The 16,468-nt window shown below is 44.7% G+C and overlaps 1 protein-coding gene across 1 annotated transcript in view; it reads left to right on the top strand.

The window, feature by feature from the left end:
• The window catches only part of LOC116958248 (uncharacterized), a 110,758-nt gene that overhangs the window by 68,086 nt on the left and 26,204 nt on the right, over positions 1-16,468 (top strand). The window contains exons 9-13 of the mRNA XM_076056176.1: positions 1,227-1,425; positions 2,887-3,031; positions 5,009-5,263; positions 7,348-7,549; positions 15,936-16,231. Of these exons, the coding sequence (XP_075912291.1) occupies positions 1,227-1,425; positions 2,887-3,031; positions 5,009-5,263; positions 7,348-7,549; positions 15,936-16,231 (1,097 nt within the window). The remainder of the gene's footprint in view (positions 1-1,226; positions 1,426-2,886; positions 3,032-5,008; positions 5,264-7,347; positions 7,550-15,935; positions 16,232-16,468) is intronic.

The raw sequence follows: 16,468 nt of genomic DNA, 5'->3' as shown, positions 1-16,468 counted from the left end.
TGATGGTGGTGGTGGTGATGACTGTAGTGGTGGTGATGACTGTAGTTCTGGTGACGACGTTCCGCAGGACTTCCTGACGGAGTTGGTCATGAGTGAGGTGGTGGTGGTGACTGTAGTAGTGGTGGTGGTGATGACTGTAGTGGTGGTGGTGATGACTGTAGTGGTGATGACGACGTTCCGCAGGACTTCCTGACGGAGTTGGTGATGACTGTAGTGGTGGTGATGACTGTAGTGGTGGTGGTGATTACTGTAGTTCTGGTGACGACGTTCCTCAGGACTTCCTGACGGAGTTGGTCATGAGTGATGTGGTGGTGGTGGTGGTGGTGGTGATGACTGTAGTGGTGGTGGTGGTGACTGTAGTGGTGGTGATGACGTTCCGCAGGACTTCCTGACGGAGTTGGTGATGACTGTAGTGGTGGTTGTGATGGTGACTATAGTGGTGGTGATGACTGTGGTAGTAGTAGTAGTGGTGGGGGTGATGACTGTAGTGGTGGTGGTGATGACTGTAGGGTGGTAATGACGTTCCGCAGAACTTCCTGACGGAGTTGGTGATGACTGTAGTGTTGGTGGTGATGATGGCTGTAGTGGTGGTGATGACTGTGGTAGTAGTAGTAGTGGTGGTGGTGATGACTGTAGTGGTGGTGGTGATGACTGTAGCGGTGGTGACGACGTTCCGCAGAACTTCCTGACGGAGTTGGTGATGACTGTAGTGGTGGTGGTGATGATGACTGTAGTGGTGGTGATGACTGTGGTAGTAGTAGTAGTGGTGGTGGTGATGACTGTAGTGGTGGTGGTGATGACTGTAGTTCTGGTGACGACGTTCCGCAGGACTTCCTGACGGAGTTGGTCATGAGTGAGGTGGTGGTGGTGACTGTAGTAATGGTGGTGGTGGTGATGACTGTAGTGGTGGTGACGACGTTCCGCAGGACTTCCTGACGGAGTTGGTCATGAGTGAGGTGGTGATGGTGGTGGTGGTGATGACTGTAGTGGTGGTGGTGATGACTGTAGTGGTGGTGACGACGTTCCGCAGGACTTCCTGACGGAGTTGGTCATGAGTGAGGTGGTGATGATGGTGGTGGTGGTGGTGATGACTGTAGTGGTGGTGACGACGTTCCGCAGGACTTCCTGACGGAGTTGGTCATGAGTGAGGTGGTGATGGTGGTGGTGGTGACTGTAGTAATGGTGGTGGTGGTGATGACTGTAGCGGTGGTGACGACGTTCCGCAGGACTTCCTGACGGAGTTGGTCATGAGTGAGGTGGATCGCCGCGGCTGCCACGCCGTGGGTGCGGCCGCGGGCGACGCTCCGGCCGCGCTGTTGGTGGACGAGGAGCTGGAGCCTCCTCTCCGCGAGAACTCCCTAGCAGCCAGGGCCACGGAGGAGTACCTGAAGCTGGTGGGGCAGCACTTCCTGCATCACGCACTCGGTGAGACGCTGGGCGCGGGGAGGGCGACTGGAGGTCAAGTGGGGGTCATGGGGGTTGCGGTGGGGGTCAAGGAGCGGTAGGGTAGAGGTCGAGGGAGAGGTCACGGTGGGGTCGTGGGGGTTGTGGTGGGGGCCGAGGGGAGGCAGTGTAGAGGTCGAGGGAGAGGTCACGGTGGGGTCGTGGGGAGGTCACGATGGGGTCGTGGTGAGGGTCGAGGAGAGGCAGTGTAGAGGTCGAGGGAGAGGTTACGGTGGGGTCGTGGGGAGGTCACGGTGGGGTCGTGGGGGTTGTGGTGGGGGTCGAGGGGCGGTAGGGTAGAGGTCGAGGGAGGGGTCACGGTGGGGTCGTAGGGAGGTCACGGTGGGGTCGTGGGGGTTGTGGTGGGGGCCGAGGGGAGGCAGTGTAGAGGTCGAAGGAGGGGTCATCGGGGTCGTAGGGAGGTCACGGTGGGGTCGTGGGGAGGTCACGGCGGTCGTGGCGGAGGTCACGGGGGGTTAAGGGAGGGGTAAATGGGGTCGTGAAGAGGTCAAGGGGAGGTCACGTGGGGGTCAAGGAGTACGTGAAGGTGGGGTGAGGGGGGTGAGTCGTGGGGCGCTTTGAGAGGGGTCCTTGTGGGGGTCTTGGGGGGCTCAAGGAGGCACTGCCGGGGTCAAGGGAGTGACGGAGGTTAAGGTGGTGTGTGTGTGGTGTGTGTGTGTATGTGTGTGTGGTGTGTGTGGTGTGTGTGTGTGGTGTGTGTGGTGTGTGTGGTGTGGGTGTGTGTGTGGTGTGTGTGTGGTGTGTTTGTGGTGTGTGTGTGGTGTGTGTGTGGTGTGTGGTGTGGTGTGTGTGTGTGTGTGAGTGGTGTGTGTGTGGTGTGTGGTGTGTGTAGTGTGTGTTGTGGTGTGTGTGTGTGGTGTGGTGTGTGGTGTGTGTATGTGTGTGTGTGGTGTGTGTGGTGTGTGTGTGTGTGTGGTGTGTGTATGTGTGTGTGGTGTGTGTGTGTGGTGTGTGTGTGGTGTGTGTTTGGTGTGTATGTGTGGTGTGTGTATGTGTGTGTGTGGTGTGTGTGTGGTGTGTGTGTGTGTGGTGTGTGTATGTGTGTGTGGTGTGTGTGTGTGTGGTGTGTGTGTGGTGTGTGTTTGGTGTGTGTATGTGTGGTGTGTGTATGTGTGTGTGTGGTGTGTGTGTGGTGTGTGTGTGTGGTGCTGTGTGTGTGTGTGGTGTGTGTGGTGTGTGTGGTGAGTGTGTGTGTGTGCAGGTGAGTTTGTGTAGTGTATGTGTGTGTATGTGAGTGAGTGTATGTGTAGTGTATGTATGTGTGTGTATGTGTGTGGTATGTGTGTGTGTATGTGTGTGTGTGCAGGTGAGTTTGTGTATGTGAGTGAGTGTATGTGTATGTATGTGTGTGTATGTATGTGGATGTGTGTGTATGTGAGTGTATGTGTATGTATGTGTGTGTATGTATGTGTGTGTGTGCAGGTGAGTTTGTGCGAGCTCTCTACGAGTCGGAGGAGGCTTGTGAGGTGGACCCCGGCCGCTGCTCCGGCTCGGAGCTCCGTGACAATCGCAGCAACCTCACCATGTGCTGTGAGCTCGCCTTGTGCAAGATCCTCAACTCGTACTGGTGCGTGTCACACCACGTCACACCACGTCACACCACGTCACACCACACCACACCACAGCAACCTCACCATGTGCTGTGAGCTCGCCTTGTGCAAGATCCTCAACTCCTACTGGTACGCGTCACACCACGTCACACCACGTCACACCACGTCACACCACGTCACGTCACAACAACCTCACCATGTGCTGTGAGCTCGCCTTGTGCAAGATCCTCAACTCGTACTGGTGCGTGTCACACCACGTCACACCACGTCACACCACGTCACACCACGTCACACCACACCACGTCACAACAACCTCACCATGTGCTGTGAGCTCGCCTTGTGCAAGATCCTCAACTCGTACTGGTGCGCGTCACACCACGTCACACCACGTCACACCACGTCACACCACGTCACAACAACCTCACCATGTGCTGTGAACTCGCCTTGTGCAAGATCCTCAACTCGTACTGGTGCGCGTCACACCACACCACGTCACACCACGTCACACCACGTCACAGCAACCTCACCATGTGCTGTGAGCTCGCCTTGTGCAAGATCCTCAACTCGTACTGGTGCGTGTCACACCACGTCACACCACGTCACACCACGTCACACCACACCACACCACAGCAACCTCACCATGTGCTGTGAGCTCGCCTTGTGCAAGATCCTCAACTCCTACTGGTACGCGTCACACCACGTCACACCACGTCACACCACGTCACACCACGTCACGTCACAACAACCTCACCATGTGCTGTGAGCTCGCCTTGTGCAAGATCCTCAACTCGTACTGGTGCGTGTCACACCACGTCACACCACGTCACACCACGTCACACCACGTCACACCACACCACGTCACAACAACCTCACCATGTGCTGTGAGCTCGCCTTGTGCAAGATCCTCAACTCGTACTGGTGCGCGTCACACCACGTCACACCACGTCACACCACGTCACACCACGTCACAACAACCTCACCATGTGCTGTGAACTCGCCTTGTGCAAGATCCTCAACTCGTACTGGTGCGCGTCACACCACACCACGTCACACCACGTCACACCACACCACGTCACAACAACCTCACTATGTGCTGTGAGCTCGCCTTGTGCAAGATCCTCAACTCGTACTGGTGCGCGTCACACCACGTCACACCACGTCACACCATGTCACACCACGTCACACCACGTCACACCACGTCACAGCAACCTCACCATGTGCTGTGAGCTAGCCTTGTGCAAGATCCTCAACTCGTACTGGTGCGCGTCACACCACGTCACACCGCGTCACACCACGTCACACCACGTCACACCACGTCACAACAACCTCACCATGTGCTGTGAGCTCGCCTTGTGCAAGATCCTCAACTCGTACTGGTGCACGTCACACCACGTCACACCACGTCACACCACGTCACTCCACGTCACACCACGTCACACCACGTCACACCACGTCACACCACGTCACAACAACCTCACCATGTGCTGTGAGCTCGCCTTGTGCAAGTTCCTCAACTCATACTGGTGCGTGTCACACCACGTCACACCACGTCACACCACGTCACACCACGTCACACTGCACCACGTCACACCACGTCACACCGCGTCACACGTCACACCACACCTCCAGTGTGTGTCTCTGTGTATCTCTGTGTGTCTCTGTGTGTCTCTCTGTCTCTGTGAGTCTCTGTGTGTCTCTGTGTGTCTCTGTGTCTCTCTCTGTCTCTGTGTGTCTCTGTGTGTCTCTCTCTGTGTGTCTCTCTCTGTGTGTCTCTCTCTGTGTGTCTCTGTGTCTCTCTGTCTTGCTCTGTGTGTCTGTGTGTGTCTCTATGTGTCTCTGTGTATCTCTGTGTGTCTCTGTGTCTCTCCGTGTCTCTCTGTGTCTCTGTGTGCCTCTCTGTGTGTCTCTGTGTGTCTCTGTGTGTCTCTCTGTGTGTCTCTGTGTGTCTCTCTGTGAGTCTCTGTGTGCCTCTCCCCGTGTGCCCCCCTTCACAGCGAGTTCCCGCGCGAGCTCAAGGAGCTCTTTGCCGCCTGGCGCCAGCGCTGCGAGGCTCTGGGGCGCCGCGGCGCTGGCTCGGGCGTGCCGCTGGCCGGGCGGCTCGTGGCGGCGGCTCTGTTCCGGCGATTCCTGTGCCCGGCCATCGCCTCCCCGGCGCTCTTCGGCCTGGCCCTGGAAGCGCCCGGAGAGAGAACGGAGCGGTCGCTGGCGCTCATCGCCACGGTGCTGCACAAGCTCGCCGCCTTCGGCAGGTACACTACACTGTACACCACACTGTACTGTGCACTGTGCACCACTACACTGTACACTACACTGTACACTACTATACACTACACTATAAACTACACTGTACACTACACTACTATACACTACACTACTACACTATACACTACACTATACACTACACTATACACTACACTATACACTACACTATACACTACACCATACACTACACTATACACTACTATGTACTACACTGCACACTACACTATACACTACACTATACACTACACTATACACTACACTATACACTACCCTATACACTACACTACTACACTATACACTACACTACAAACTACACTATACACTACACACTACACTACACTATACAATACACTACACACTACACTACACACTACACTATACACTACACTATACACTACACTATACACTACACTACTATACACTATACACTACACTATACACTACACTGTACACTACACTATACACTACTATACACTACACTATACATTACACTATACACTACTATACACTACACTATACACTACACTATACACTACACTATGCACTACACTATACACTACACTATACACTACTATACACTACACTATACACTACACTATACAATACACACTACACTACACTATACACTACTCTACTATACACTACACTATACACTACTATACACTACACTATACACTACACTACTATGTACTACACTGCACACTATACACTACACTATACACTACTATACACTACACTATACATTACACTATACACTACACTACTATACACTACACTATACACTAAACTACTATACACTACACTACTATACACTATACACTACACTACTATACACTACACTATACACTACCCTATACACTACACTACTACACTATACACTACACTACAAACTACACTACACTATACACTACACTATACAATACACTACACTACACACTACACTACACACTATACACTACACTATACACTACTATACACTACCCTATACACTACACTACTACACTATACACTACACTAAAAACTACACTATACACTACACACTACACTACACACTACACTTCACACTATACACTACTATACACTATACACTACTATACACTACACTATACACTACTATACACTACACTATACACTACTATACACTACACTACACACTACACTACTACACTACACTACTACACTACACACTACACTACACACTACTACACACTACACTACACACTACACTACACTACTACACTACTACACTACACATTACACTACACACTACACTACACACTACACTACACACTACTACACACTACACTACACACTACACTACACACTACACTATACACTACACACTACACTACCCACTACACTATACACTACACACTACACTACCCACTACACTACACACTACACTACACACTACACTATACACTACTACACTACACACTACACTATACACTACACACTACACTACCCACTACACTATACACTACACACTACACTACCCACTACACTACACTACACACTACACTACACACTACACTACACACTACACTATACACTACTACACTACACACTACACTATACACTACACACTACACTACCCACTACACTATACACTACACACTACACTACCCACTACACTACACTACACACTACACTACACACTACACTACACACTACACTACACACTACTATACACTACACTACACACTACACACTACCCTATACACTACACTACTACACTACACTACTACACTACCCTATACACTACACTACTACACTACACTATACACTACTACACTACACTATACACTACACTACATACTACTATACACTACACACTACACTATACACTACCCACTACACTACACACTACACTACTACACACTACACACTACACTACACACTACACTATACACTACACACTACACTACACACTACGCTACACACTACACTACACACTACACTACACACTACTATACACTACACTACACACTACACACTACACTACACACTACACTACCCACTACACACTACACTACTACACTACACTACCCACTACACTACGCGCGTGCAGGTTTGGCAGCCACGACTGCGGCCTGGCCTTCATGAACGACTTCCTGGAGGCGTCCGGCACCGCCGCCCGGCGGCTCCTGGCCGACGTTTCGGCGGGCGATGGGGCCGGCACCGTGGCCGGCTTTGACGGATACATCGACCTGGGCCACGAGCTGGCCAGCCTGCACGGCCTCCTGCTAGAGGTCACGCAGCAGCTGGACCAGGTGATGCAGGATGAGGAGGAGGAGGAGGAGGTTTCGTAGAACAGCGTGGAGCCAACACCACCACCACGCACTCCATCCACCACCACCTCCTCTCGCCTCTCCCCTCCCTCTTCACTGTGTTGTGTACTCGCCACTTGGTCTACGTTCACCGTGACGTGTGTTGTTTTAACGCTTTGTGTTAGTTCATCATGCCGTGTGTTGTTTTAACGCTTTGTGTTAGTTCATCATGTGTGTTGTTTTAACACTTTGTGTTAGTTCATCATGACGTGTGTTGTTTTAACGCGTTGTCTTAGTTCACCATGTCGTGTGTTGTTTTAACACTTTGTGTTAGTTCACGATGCCGTGTGTTGTTTTAACACTTTGTCTTAGTTCATCATGCCGTGTGTTGTTTTAACACTTTGTGTTAGTTCATCATGCCGTGTGTTGTTTTAACGCTTTGTGTTAGTTCATCATGCGTGTTGTTTTAACACTTTGTGTTAGTTCACCATGTGTGTTGTTTTAACACTTTGTGTTAGATCACCATGTCGTGTGTTGTTTTAACACTTTGTGTTAGTTCATCATGTCGTGTGTTGTTTTAACACTTTGTCTTAGTTCACCATGTGTGTTGTTTTAACACTTTGTGTTAGTTCACCATGCCGTGTGTTGTTTTAACACTTTGTGTTAGTTCATCAAGCCGTGTGTTGTTTTAACACTTTGTGTTAGTTCACCATGTCGTGTGTTGTTTTAACACTTTGTCTTAGTTCACCATGACGTGTGTTGTTTTACCACTTTGTGTTAGTTCATCATGTCGTGTGTTGTTTTAACACTTTGTCTTAGTTCATCATGCCGTGTGTTGTTTTAACACTTTGTCTTAGTTCACCATGACGTGTGTTGTTTTACCACTTTGTGTTAGTTCATCATGTCGTGTGTTGTTTTAACACTTTGTGTTAGTTCATCATGTCGTGTGTTGTTTTAACGCTTTGTCTTAGTTCATCATGCCGTGTGTTGTTTTAACGCTTTGTCTTAGATCACCATGTCGTGTGTTGTTTTAACACTTTGTGTTAGTTCACCATGTCGTGTGTTGTTTTAACACTTTGTGTTAGTTCACCATGTTGTGTGTTGTTTTAACACTTTGTGTTAGATCACCACGCCGTGTGTTGTTTTAACACTTTGTGTTAGTTCATCATGCCGTGTGTTGTTTTAACACTTTGTGTTAGATCACCACGCCGTGTGTTGTTTTAACACTTTGTGTTAGTTCACCATGTCGTGTGTTGTTTTAACACTTTGTCTTAGTTCACCATGCCGTGTGTTATTTTAACACTTTGTGTTAGTTCATCAAGCCGTGTGTTGTTTTAACACTTTGTGTTAGTTCATCACGCTGTGTGTTGTTTTAACACTTTGTGTTAGTTCACCATGCCGTGTGTTGTTTTAACGCTTTGTGTTAGTTCACCATGCCGTGTGTTGTTTTAACACTTTGTGTTAGTTCATCATGCCGTGTGTTGTTTTAACACTTTGTGTTAGTTCATCAAGCCGTGTGTTGTTTTAACACTTTGTGTTAGTTCATCACGCTGTGTGTTGTTTTAACACTTTGTGTTAGTTCACCATGCCGTGTGTTGTTTTAACGCTTTGTGTTAGTTCACCACGCCGTGTGTTGTTTTAACACTTTGTGTTAGTTCATCATGCCGTGTGTTGTTTTAACACTTTGTGTTAGATCACCACGCCGTGTGTTGTTTTAACGCTTTGTGTTAGATCACCATGTCGTGTGTTGTTTTAACACTTTGTGTTAGTTCATCATGTCGTGTGTTGTTTTAACACTTTGTCTTAGTTCACCATGTGTGTTGTTTTAACACTTTGTGTTAGTTCACCATGCCGTGTGTTGTTTTAACACTTTGTGTTAGTTCATCAAGCCGTGTGTTGTTTTAACACTTTGTGTTAGTTCATCATGTTGTGTGTTGTTTTAACACTTTGTCTTAGTTCATCATGTCGTGTGTTGTTTTAACGCTTTGTGTTAGTGCACCATGCCGTGTGTTGTTTTAACACTTTGTGTTAGTTCATCATGTCGTGTGTTGTTTTAACACTTTGTGTTAGTTCATCATGACTTGTGTTGTTTTAACACTTTGTCTTAGTTCATCATGTCGTGTGTTGTTTTAACACTTTGTCTTAGTTCACCATGTCGTGTGTTGTTTTAACACCTTGTGTTAGTTCATCAAGTCGTGTATTGTTTTAACACTTTATGTTAGTTCATCATGCCGTGTGTTGTTTTAACACTTTGTGTTAGATCACCACGCCGTGTGTTGTTTTAACACTTTGTGTTAGTTCACCACACCGTGTGTTATTTTAACACTTTGTGTTAGTTCACCATGTCGTGTGTTGTTTTAACACTTTGTCTTAGTTCACCATGCCGTGTGTTGTTTTAACACTTTGTGTTAGTTCATCAAGCCGTGTGTTGTTTTAACACTTTGTGTTAGTTCATCACGCTGTGTGTTGTTTTAACACTTTGTGTTAGTTCACCATGCCGTGTGTTGTTTTAACACTTTGTGTTAGTTCACCACGCCGTGTGTTGTTTTAACACTTTGTGTTAGATCATCATGCTGTGTGTTGTTTTAACACTTTGTGTTAGTTCATCATGTCGTGTGTTGTTTTAACGCTTTGTGTTAGTTCATCATGCCGTGTGTTGTTTTAAAACTTTGTGTTAGTTCATCACACCGTGTGTTGTTTTAACACTTTGTGTTAGTTCACCATGCCGTGTGTTGTTTTAACACTTTGTGTTAGTTCATCATGTCGTGTGTTGTTTTAACACTTTGTCTTAGTTCACCATGTCGTGTGTTGTTTTAACACCTTGTGTTAGTTCATCATGCTGTGTGTTGTTTTAACACTTTGTGTTAGTTCACCATGACATGTGTTGTTTTAACACTTTGTGTTAGTTCACCATGCCGTGTGTTGTTTTAACACTTTGTGTTAGTTCACCATGTGTGTTGTTTTAACGCTTCGTGTTAGTTCACCATGTGTGTTGTTTTAACACTTTGTGTTATTTCACCATGTGTGTTGTTTTAACACTTTGTATTAGTTCACCATGTGTGTTGTTTTAACACTTTGTGTTAGTTCACCATGTGTGTTGTTTTAACACTTTGTGTTAGTTCATCATGAGTGTTGTTTTAACACTTTGTGTTAGTTCACCATGCCGTGTGTTGTTTTAACACTTTGTGTTAGTTCACCATGTGTGTTGTTTTAACGCTTTGTGTTAGTTCACCCTGTGTGTTGTTTTAACACTTTGTGTTAGTTCACTATGTGTGTTGTTTTAACGCTTTGTGTTAGTTCACCATGTGTGTTGTTTTAACACTTTGTCTTAGTTCACCATGTCGTGTGTTGTTTTAACACTTTGTGTTAGTTCACCACGCCGTGTGTTGTTTTAACACTTTGTCTTAGTTCATCATGTCGTGTGTTGTTTTAACACTTTGTGTTAGTTCATTATGTCGTGTGTTGTTTTAACGCTTTGTGTTAGTTCATCATGATGTGTGTTGTTTTACCACTTTGTGTTAGTTCACCACGCCGTGTGTTGTTTTAACACTTTGTCTTAGTTCATCATGTCGTGTGTTGTTTTAACACTTTGTCTTCATCATGTCGTGTGTTGTTTTAACACTTTGTGTTAGTTCACCACGTGTGTTGTTTTAACACTTTGTGTTAGTTCATCATGTCGTGTGTTGTTTTAACACTTTGTGTTAGTTCATCATGTCGTGTGTTGTTTTAATACTTTGTGTTAGTTCACCATGTGTGTTGTTTTAACACTTTGTGTTAGTTCATCATGATATGTGTTGTTTTAACACTTTGTGTTAGTTCATCATGTCGTGTGTTGTTTTAACACTTTGTGTTAGTTCACCATGCCGTGTGTTGTTTTAACACTTTGTCTTAGTTCACCATGTCGTGTGTTGTTTTAACGCTTTGTGTTAGTTCATTATGTCGTGTGTTGTTTTAACGCTTTGTGTTAGTTCATCATGTCGTGTGTTGTTTTAACACTTTGTGTTAGTTCATCATGTCGTGTGTTGTTTTAACACTTTGTGTTAGTTCACCATGTGTGTTGTTTTAACACTTTGTGTTAGTTCATCATGTCGTGTGTTGTTTTAACACTTTGTGTTAGTTCATCATGTCGTGTGTTGTTTTAACACTTTGTGTTAGTTCACCATGTGTGTTGTTTTAACACTTTGTGTTAGTTCATCATGATGTGTGTTGTTTTAACACTTTGTGTTAGTTCATCATGTCGTGTGTTGTTTTAACACTTTGTGTTAGTTCACCATGCCGTGTGTTGTTTTAACACTTTGTCTTAGTTCACCATGTCATGTGTTGTTTTAACGCTTTGTGTTAGTTCATTATGTCGCGTGTTGTTTTAACGCTTTGTGTTAGTTCATCATGTCGTGTGTTGTTTTAACGCTTTGTGTTAGTTCATCATGTCGTGTGTTGTTTTCACACTTTGTGTTAGTTCACCATGTGTGTTGTTTTAACACTTTGTGTTAGTTCATCATGTGTGTTGTTTTAACACTTTGTGTTAGTTCATCATGACGTGTGTTGTTTTAACACTTTGTCTTAGTTCACCATGTGTGTTGTTTTAACACTTTGTGTTAGTTCATCATGACGTGTGTTGTTTTAACACTTTGTGTTAGTTCACCATGCCGTGTGTTGTTTTAACACTTTGTGTTAGTTCACCATGCCGTGTGTTGTTTTAACACTTTGTGTTAGTTCATCATGTGTGTTGTTTTAAGACTTTGTCTTAGTTCATCATGATTGTGTAATGTTTTAACACTTTGTGTTAGTTCATCATGTGTGTTGTTTTAACACTTTGTGTTAGTTCACCGTGTGTGTTGTTTTAACACTTTGTGTTAGATCACCACGCCGTGTGATGTTTTAACACTTTGTGTTAGTTCATCATGTCGTGTGTTGTTTTAACACTTTGTCTTAGTTCACCATGTGTGTTGTTTTAACACTTTGTGTTAGTTCACCATGTGTGTTGTTTTAACACTTTGTGTTAGTTCACCATGTGTGTTGTTTTAACACTTTGTGTTAGTTCACCATGTGTGTTGTTTTAACACTTTGTGTTAGTTCACCATGTGTGTTGTTTTAATACTTTGTGTTAGATCACCACGCCGTGTGTTGTTTTAACACTTTGTGTTAGTTCACCATGTCGTGTGTTGTTTTAACACTTTGTCTTAGTTCATCATGTGTGTTGTTTTAACGCTTTGTGTTAGTTCACCATGTGTGTTGTTTGAACACTTTGTCTTCATCATGTCGTGTGTTGTTTTAACGCTTTGTGTTAGTTCATCATGTCGTGTGTTGTTTTAACGCTTTATGTTAGTTCATCACGCTGTGTGTTGTTTTAACGCTTTGTGTTAGTTCACCATGTGTGTTGTTTTAACACTTTGTCTTCATCATGTTGTGTGTTGTTTTAACGCTTTGTGTTAGTTCATCATGTCGTGTGTTGTTTTAACACTTTATGTTAGTTCATCACGCTGTGTGTTGTTTTAACGCTTTGTCTTAGTTCATCATGCCGTGTTTTGTTTTAACGCTTTGTCTTAGTTCACGCCGTGTGTTGTTTTAACACTTTGTGTTAGTTCACCATGTCGTGTGTTGTTTTAACACTTTATGTTAGTTCATCACGCTGTGTGTTGTTTTAACACTTTGTCTTAGTTCATCATGTCGTGTGTTGTTTTAACGCTTTGTGTTAGTTCATCATGACGTGTGTTGTTTTAACACTTTGTGTTAGTTCACCATGTGTGTTGTTTTAACACTTTGTGTTAGTTCACCATGTCGTGTGTTGTTTTAACACTTTGTGTTAGTTCACCATGTGTGTTGTTTTAACACTTTGTGTTAGTTCACCATGTGTGTTGTTTTAACACTTTGTCTTAGTTCACCATGCCGTGTGTTGTTTTAACACTTTGTGTTAGTTCACCATGTGTGTTGTTTTAACGCTTTGTGTTAGTTCACCATGTGTGTTGTTTTAACACTTTGTCTTAGTTCACCATGTCGTGTGTTGTTTTAACACTTTGTGTTAGTTCACCACGCCGTGTGTTGTTTTAACACTTTGTCTTAGTTCATCATGTCGTGTGTTGTTTTAACACTTTGTGTTAGTTCATTATGTCGTGTGTTGTTTTAACGCTTTGTGTTAGTTCACCACGCCGTGTGTTGTTTTAACACTTTGTCTTAGTTCACCATGTCGTGTGTTGTTTTAACACTTTGTCTTCATCATGTCGTGTGTTGTTTTAACACTTTGTGTTAGTTCACCACGTGTGTTGTTTTAACACTTTGTGTTAGTTCACCATGTCGTGTGTTGTTTTAACACTTTGTGTTAGTTCACCATGTGTGTTGTTTTAACACTTTGTCTTAGTTCACCATGTCGTGTGTTGTTTTAACGCTTTGTGTTAGTTCACCATGTGTGTTGTTTTAACACTTTGTGTTAGTTCACCATGACGTGTGTTGTTTTAACACTTTGTCTTAGTTCATCATGACGTGTGTTGTTTTAACACTTTGTGTTAGTTCACCATGTGTGTTGTTTTAACACTTTGTGTTAGTTCACCATGTGTGTTGTTTTAACACTTTGTGTTAGTTCACCATGCCGTGTGTTGTTTTAACACTTTGTGTTAGTTCACCATGCCGTGTGTTGTTTTAACACTTTGTGTTAGTTCACCATGTCGTGTGTTGTTTTAACACTTTGTGTTAGATCACCATGTGTGTTGTTTTAACACTTTGTGTTAGTTCACCATGTGTGTTGTTTTAATACTTTGTGTTAGATCACCACGCCGTGTGTTGTTTTAACACTTTGTGTTAGTTCACCATGTCGTGTGTTGTTTTAACACTTTGTCTTAGTTCATCATGTGTGTTGTTTTAACGCTTTGTGTTAGTTCACCATGTGTGTTGTTTGAACACTTTGTCTTCATCATGTCGTGTGTTGTTTTAACGCTTTGTGTTAGTTCATCATGTCGTGTGTTGTTTTAACGCTTTATGTTAGTTCATCACGCTGTGTGTTGTTTTAACGCTTTGTGTTAGTTCACCATGTGTGTTGTTTTAACACTTTGTCTTCATCATGTTGTGTGTTGTTTTAACGCTTTGTGTTAGTTCATCATGTCGTGTGTTGTTTTAACGCTTTATGTTAGTTCATCACGCTGTGTGTTGTTTTAACGCTTTGTCTTAGTTCATCATGCCGTGTGTTGTTTTAACGCTTTGTCTTAGTTCACGCCGTGTGTTGTTTTAACACTTTGTGTTAGTTCACCATGTCGTGTGTTGTTTTAACACTTTATGTTAGTTCATCACGCTGTGTGTTGTTTTAACACTTTGTCTTAGTTCATCATGTCGTGTGTTGTTTTAACGCTTTGTGTTAGTTCATCATGACGTGTGTTGTTTTAACACTTTGTGTTAGTTCACCATGTGTGTTGTTTTAACACTTTGTGTTAGTTCACCATGTCGTGTGTTGTTTTAACACTTTGTGTTAGTTCACCATGTGTGTTGTTTTAACACTTTGTGTTAGTTCACCATGTGTGTTGTTTTAACACTTTGTCTTAGTTCACCATGCCGTGTGTTGTTTTAACACTTTGTGTTAGTTCACCATGTGTGTTGTTTTAACGCTTTGTGTTAGTTCACCATGTGTGTTGTTTTAACACTTTGTCTTAGTTCACCATGTCGTGTGTTGTTTTAACACTTTGTGTTAGTTCACCACGCCGTGTGTTGTTTTAACACTTTGTCTTAGTTCATCATGTCGTGTGTTGTTTTAACACTTTGTGTTAGTTCATTATGTCGTGTGTTGTTTTAACGCTTTGTGTTAGTTCATCATGATGTGTGTTGTTTTAACACTTTGTGTTAGTTCACCACGCCGTGTGTTGTTTTAACACTTTGTCTTAGTTCACCATGTCGTGTGTTGTTTTAACACTTTGTCTTCATCATGTCGTGTGTTGTTTTAACACTTTGTGTTAGTTCACCACGTGTGTTGTTTTAACACTTTGTGTTAGTTCACCATGTCGTGTGTTGTTTTAACACTTTGTGTTAGTTCACCATGTGTGTTGTTTTAACACTTTGTCTTAGTTCACCATGTCGTGTGTTGTTTTAACGCTTTGTGTTAGTTCACCATGTGTGTTGTTTTAACACTTTGTGTTAGTTCACCATGACGTGTGTTGTTTTAACACTTTGTCTTAGTTCATCATGACGTGTGTTGTTTTAACACTTTGTGTTAGTTCACCATGTGTGTTGTTTTAACACTTTGTGTTAGTTCACCATGTGTGTTGTTTTAACACTTTGTGTTAGTTCACCATGCCGTGTGTTGTTTTAACACTTTGTGTTAGTTCACCACACCGTGTGTTGTTTTAACACTGTGTTAGTTCACCACACCGTGTGTTGTTTTAACACTTTGTCTTCGTGTACCCTCCCCCAGGCGACGTTGTCCCTCCTGGGTCCCCTTCCCCGCATCCTGGCCGAACTGAGTGCCTCCCTGGACAGCCCCACGCCACCGCTACCGCAGCTGCGGCGTCTCTCCGCCCGCTACAGCTCCACGCCAAACATCAACAACGGCGGTGGTGGTGGTGGTGGCGGTGGTGGCGGTGGTGGTGGCGGTGGTGGTGGTGGTGGCGGTGGTGGTGGTGGTGGTGAGAGCGGAGTCAGCAGCGTCCCCACCAGCCTCCAGCGCATCTTTGAGGAGGAGGGGTGTTCTGGGAATGTTGAGTGGAGAGGGTGCGGAGACATCACCACCACCACCAACCAACCAACCACCACCAACCACCAACACCACCAACCACAACCACCACCACCAACCATCACCACCACCAACCACCACAACCATCACCACCACCAACACCACCAACTACAACCACCAACCACCAACCATCACCACCACCAACCACCACAACCATCACCACCACCAACACCACCAACCACCAACACCACCAACCACAACCACCACCACCAACC

Source organism: Petromyzon marinus, chromosome 74 (assembly GCF_048934315.1).
Source record: "Petromyzon marinus isolate PM22_M1 ecotype Great Lakes invasive population chromosome 74, UKy_Petmar_22M1.pri1.0, whole genome shotgun sequence".
Classification (NCBI taxonomy): Eukaryota; Metazoa; Chordata; class Hyperoartia; order Petromyzontiformes; family Petromyzontidae; genus Petromyzon; species Petromyzon marinus.
The sequence above is the reverse complement of the archived record's forward strand: the minus strand, read 5'-3'. Positions and strand labels throughout refer to the sequence as shown.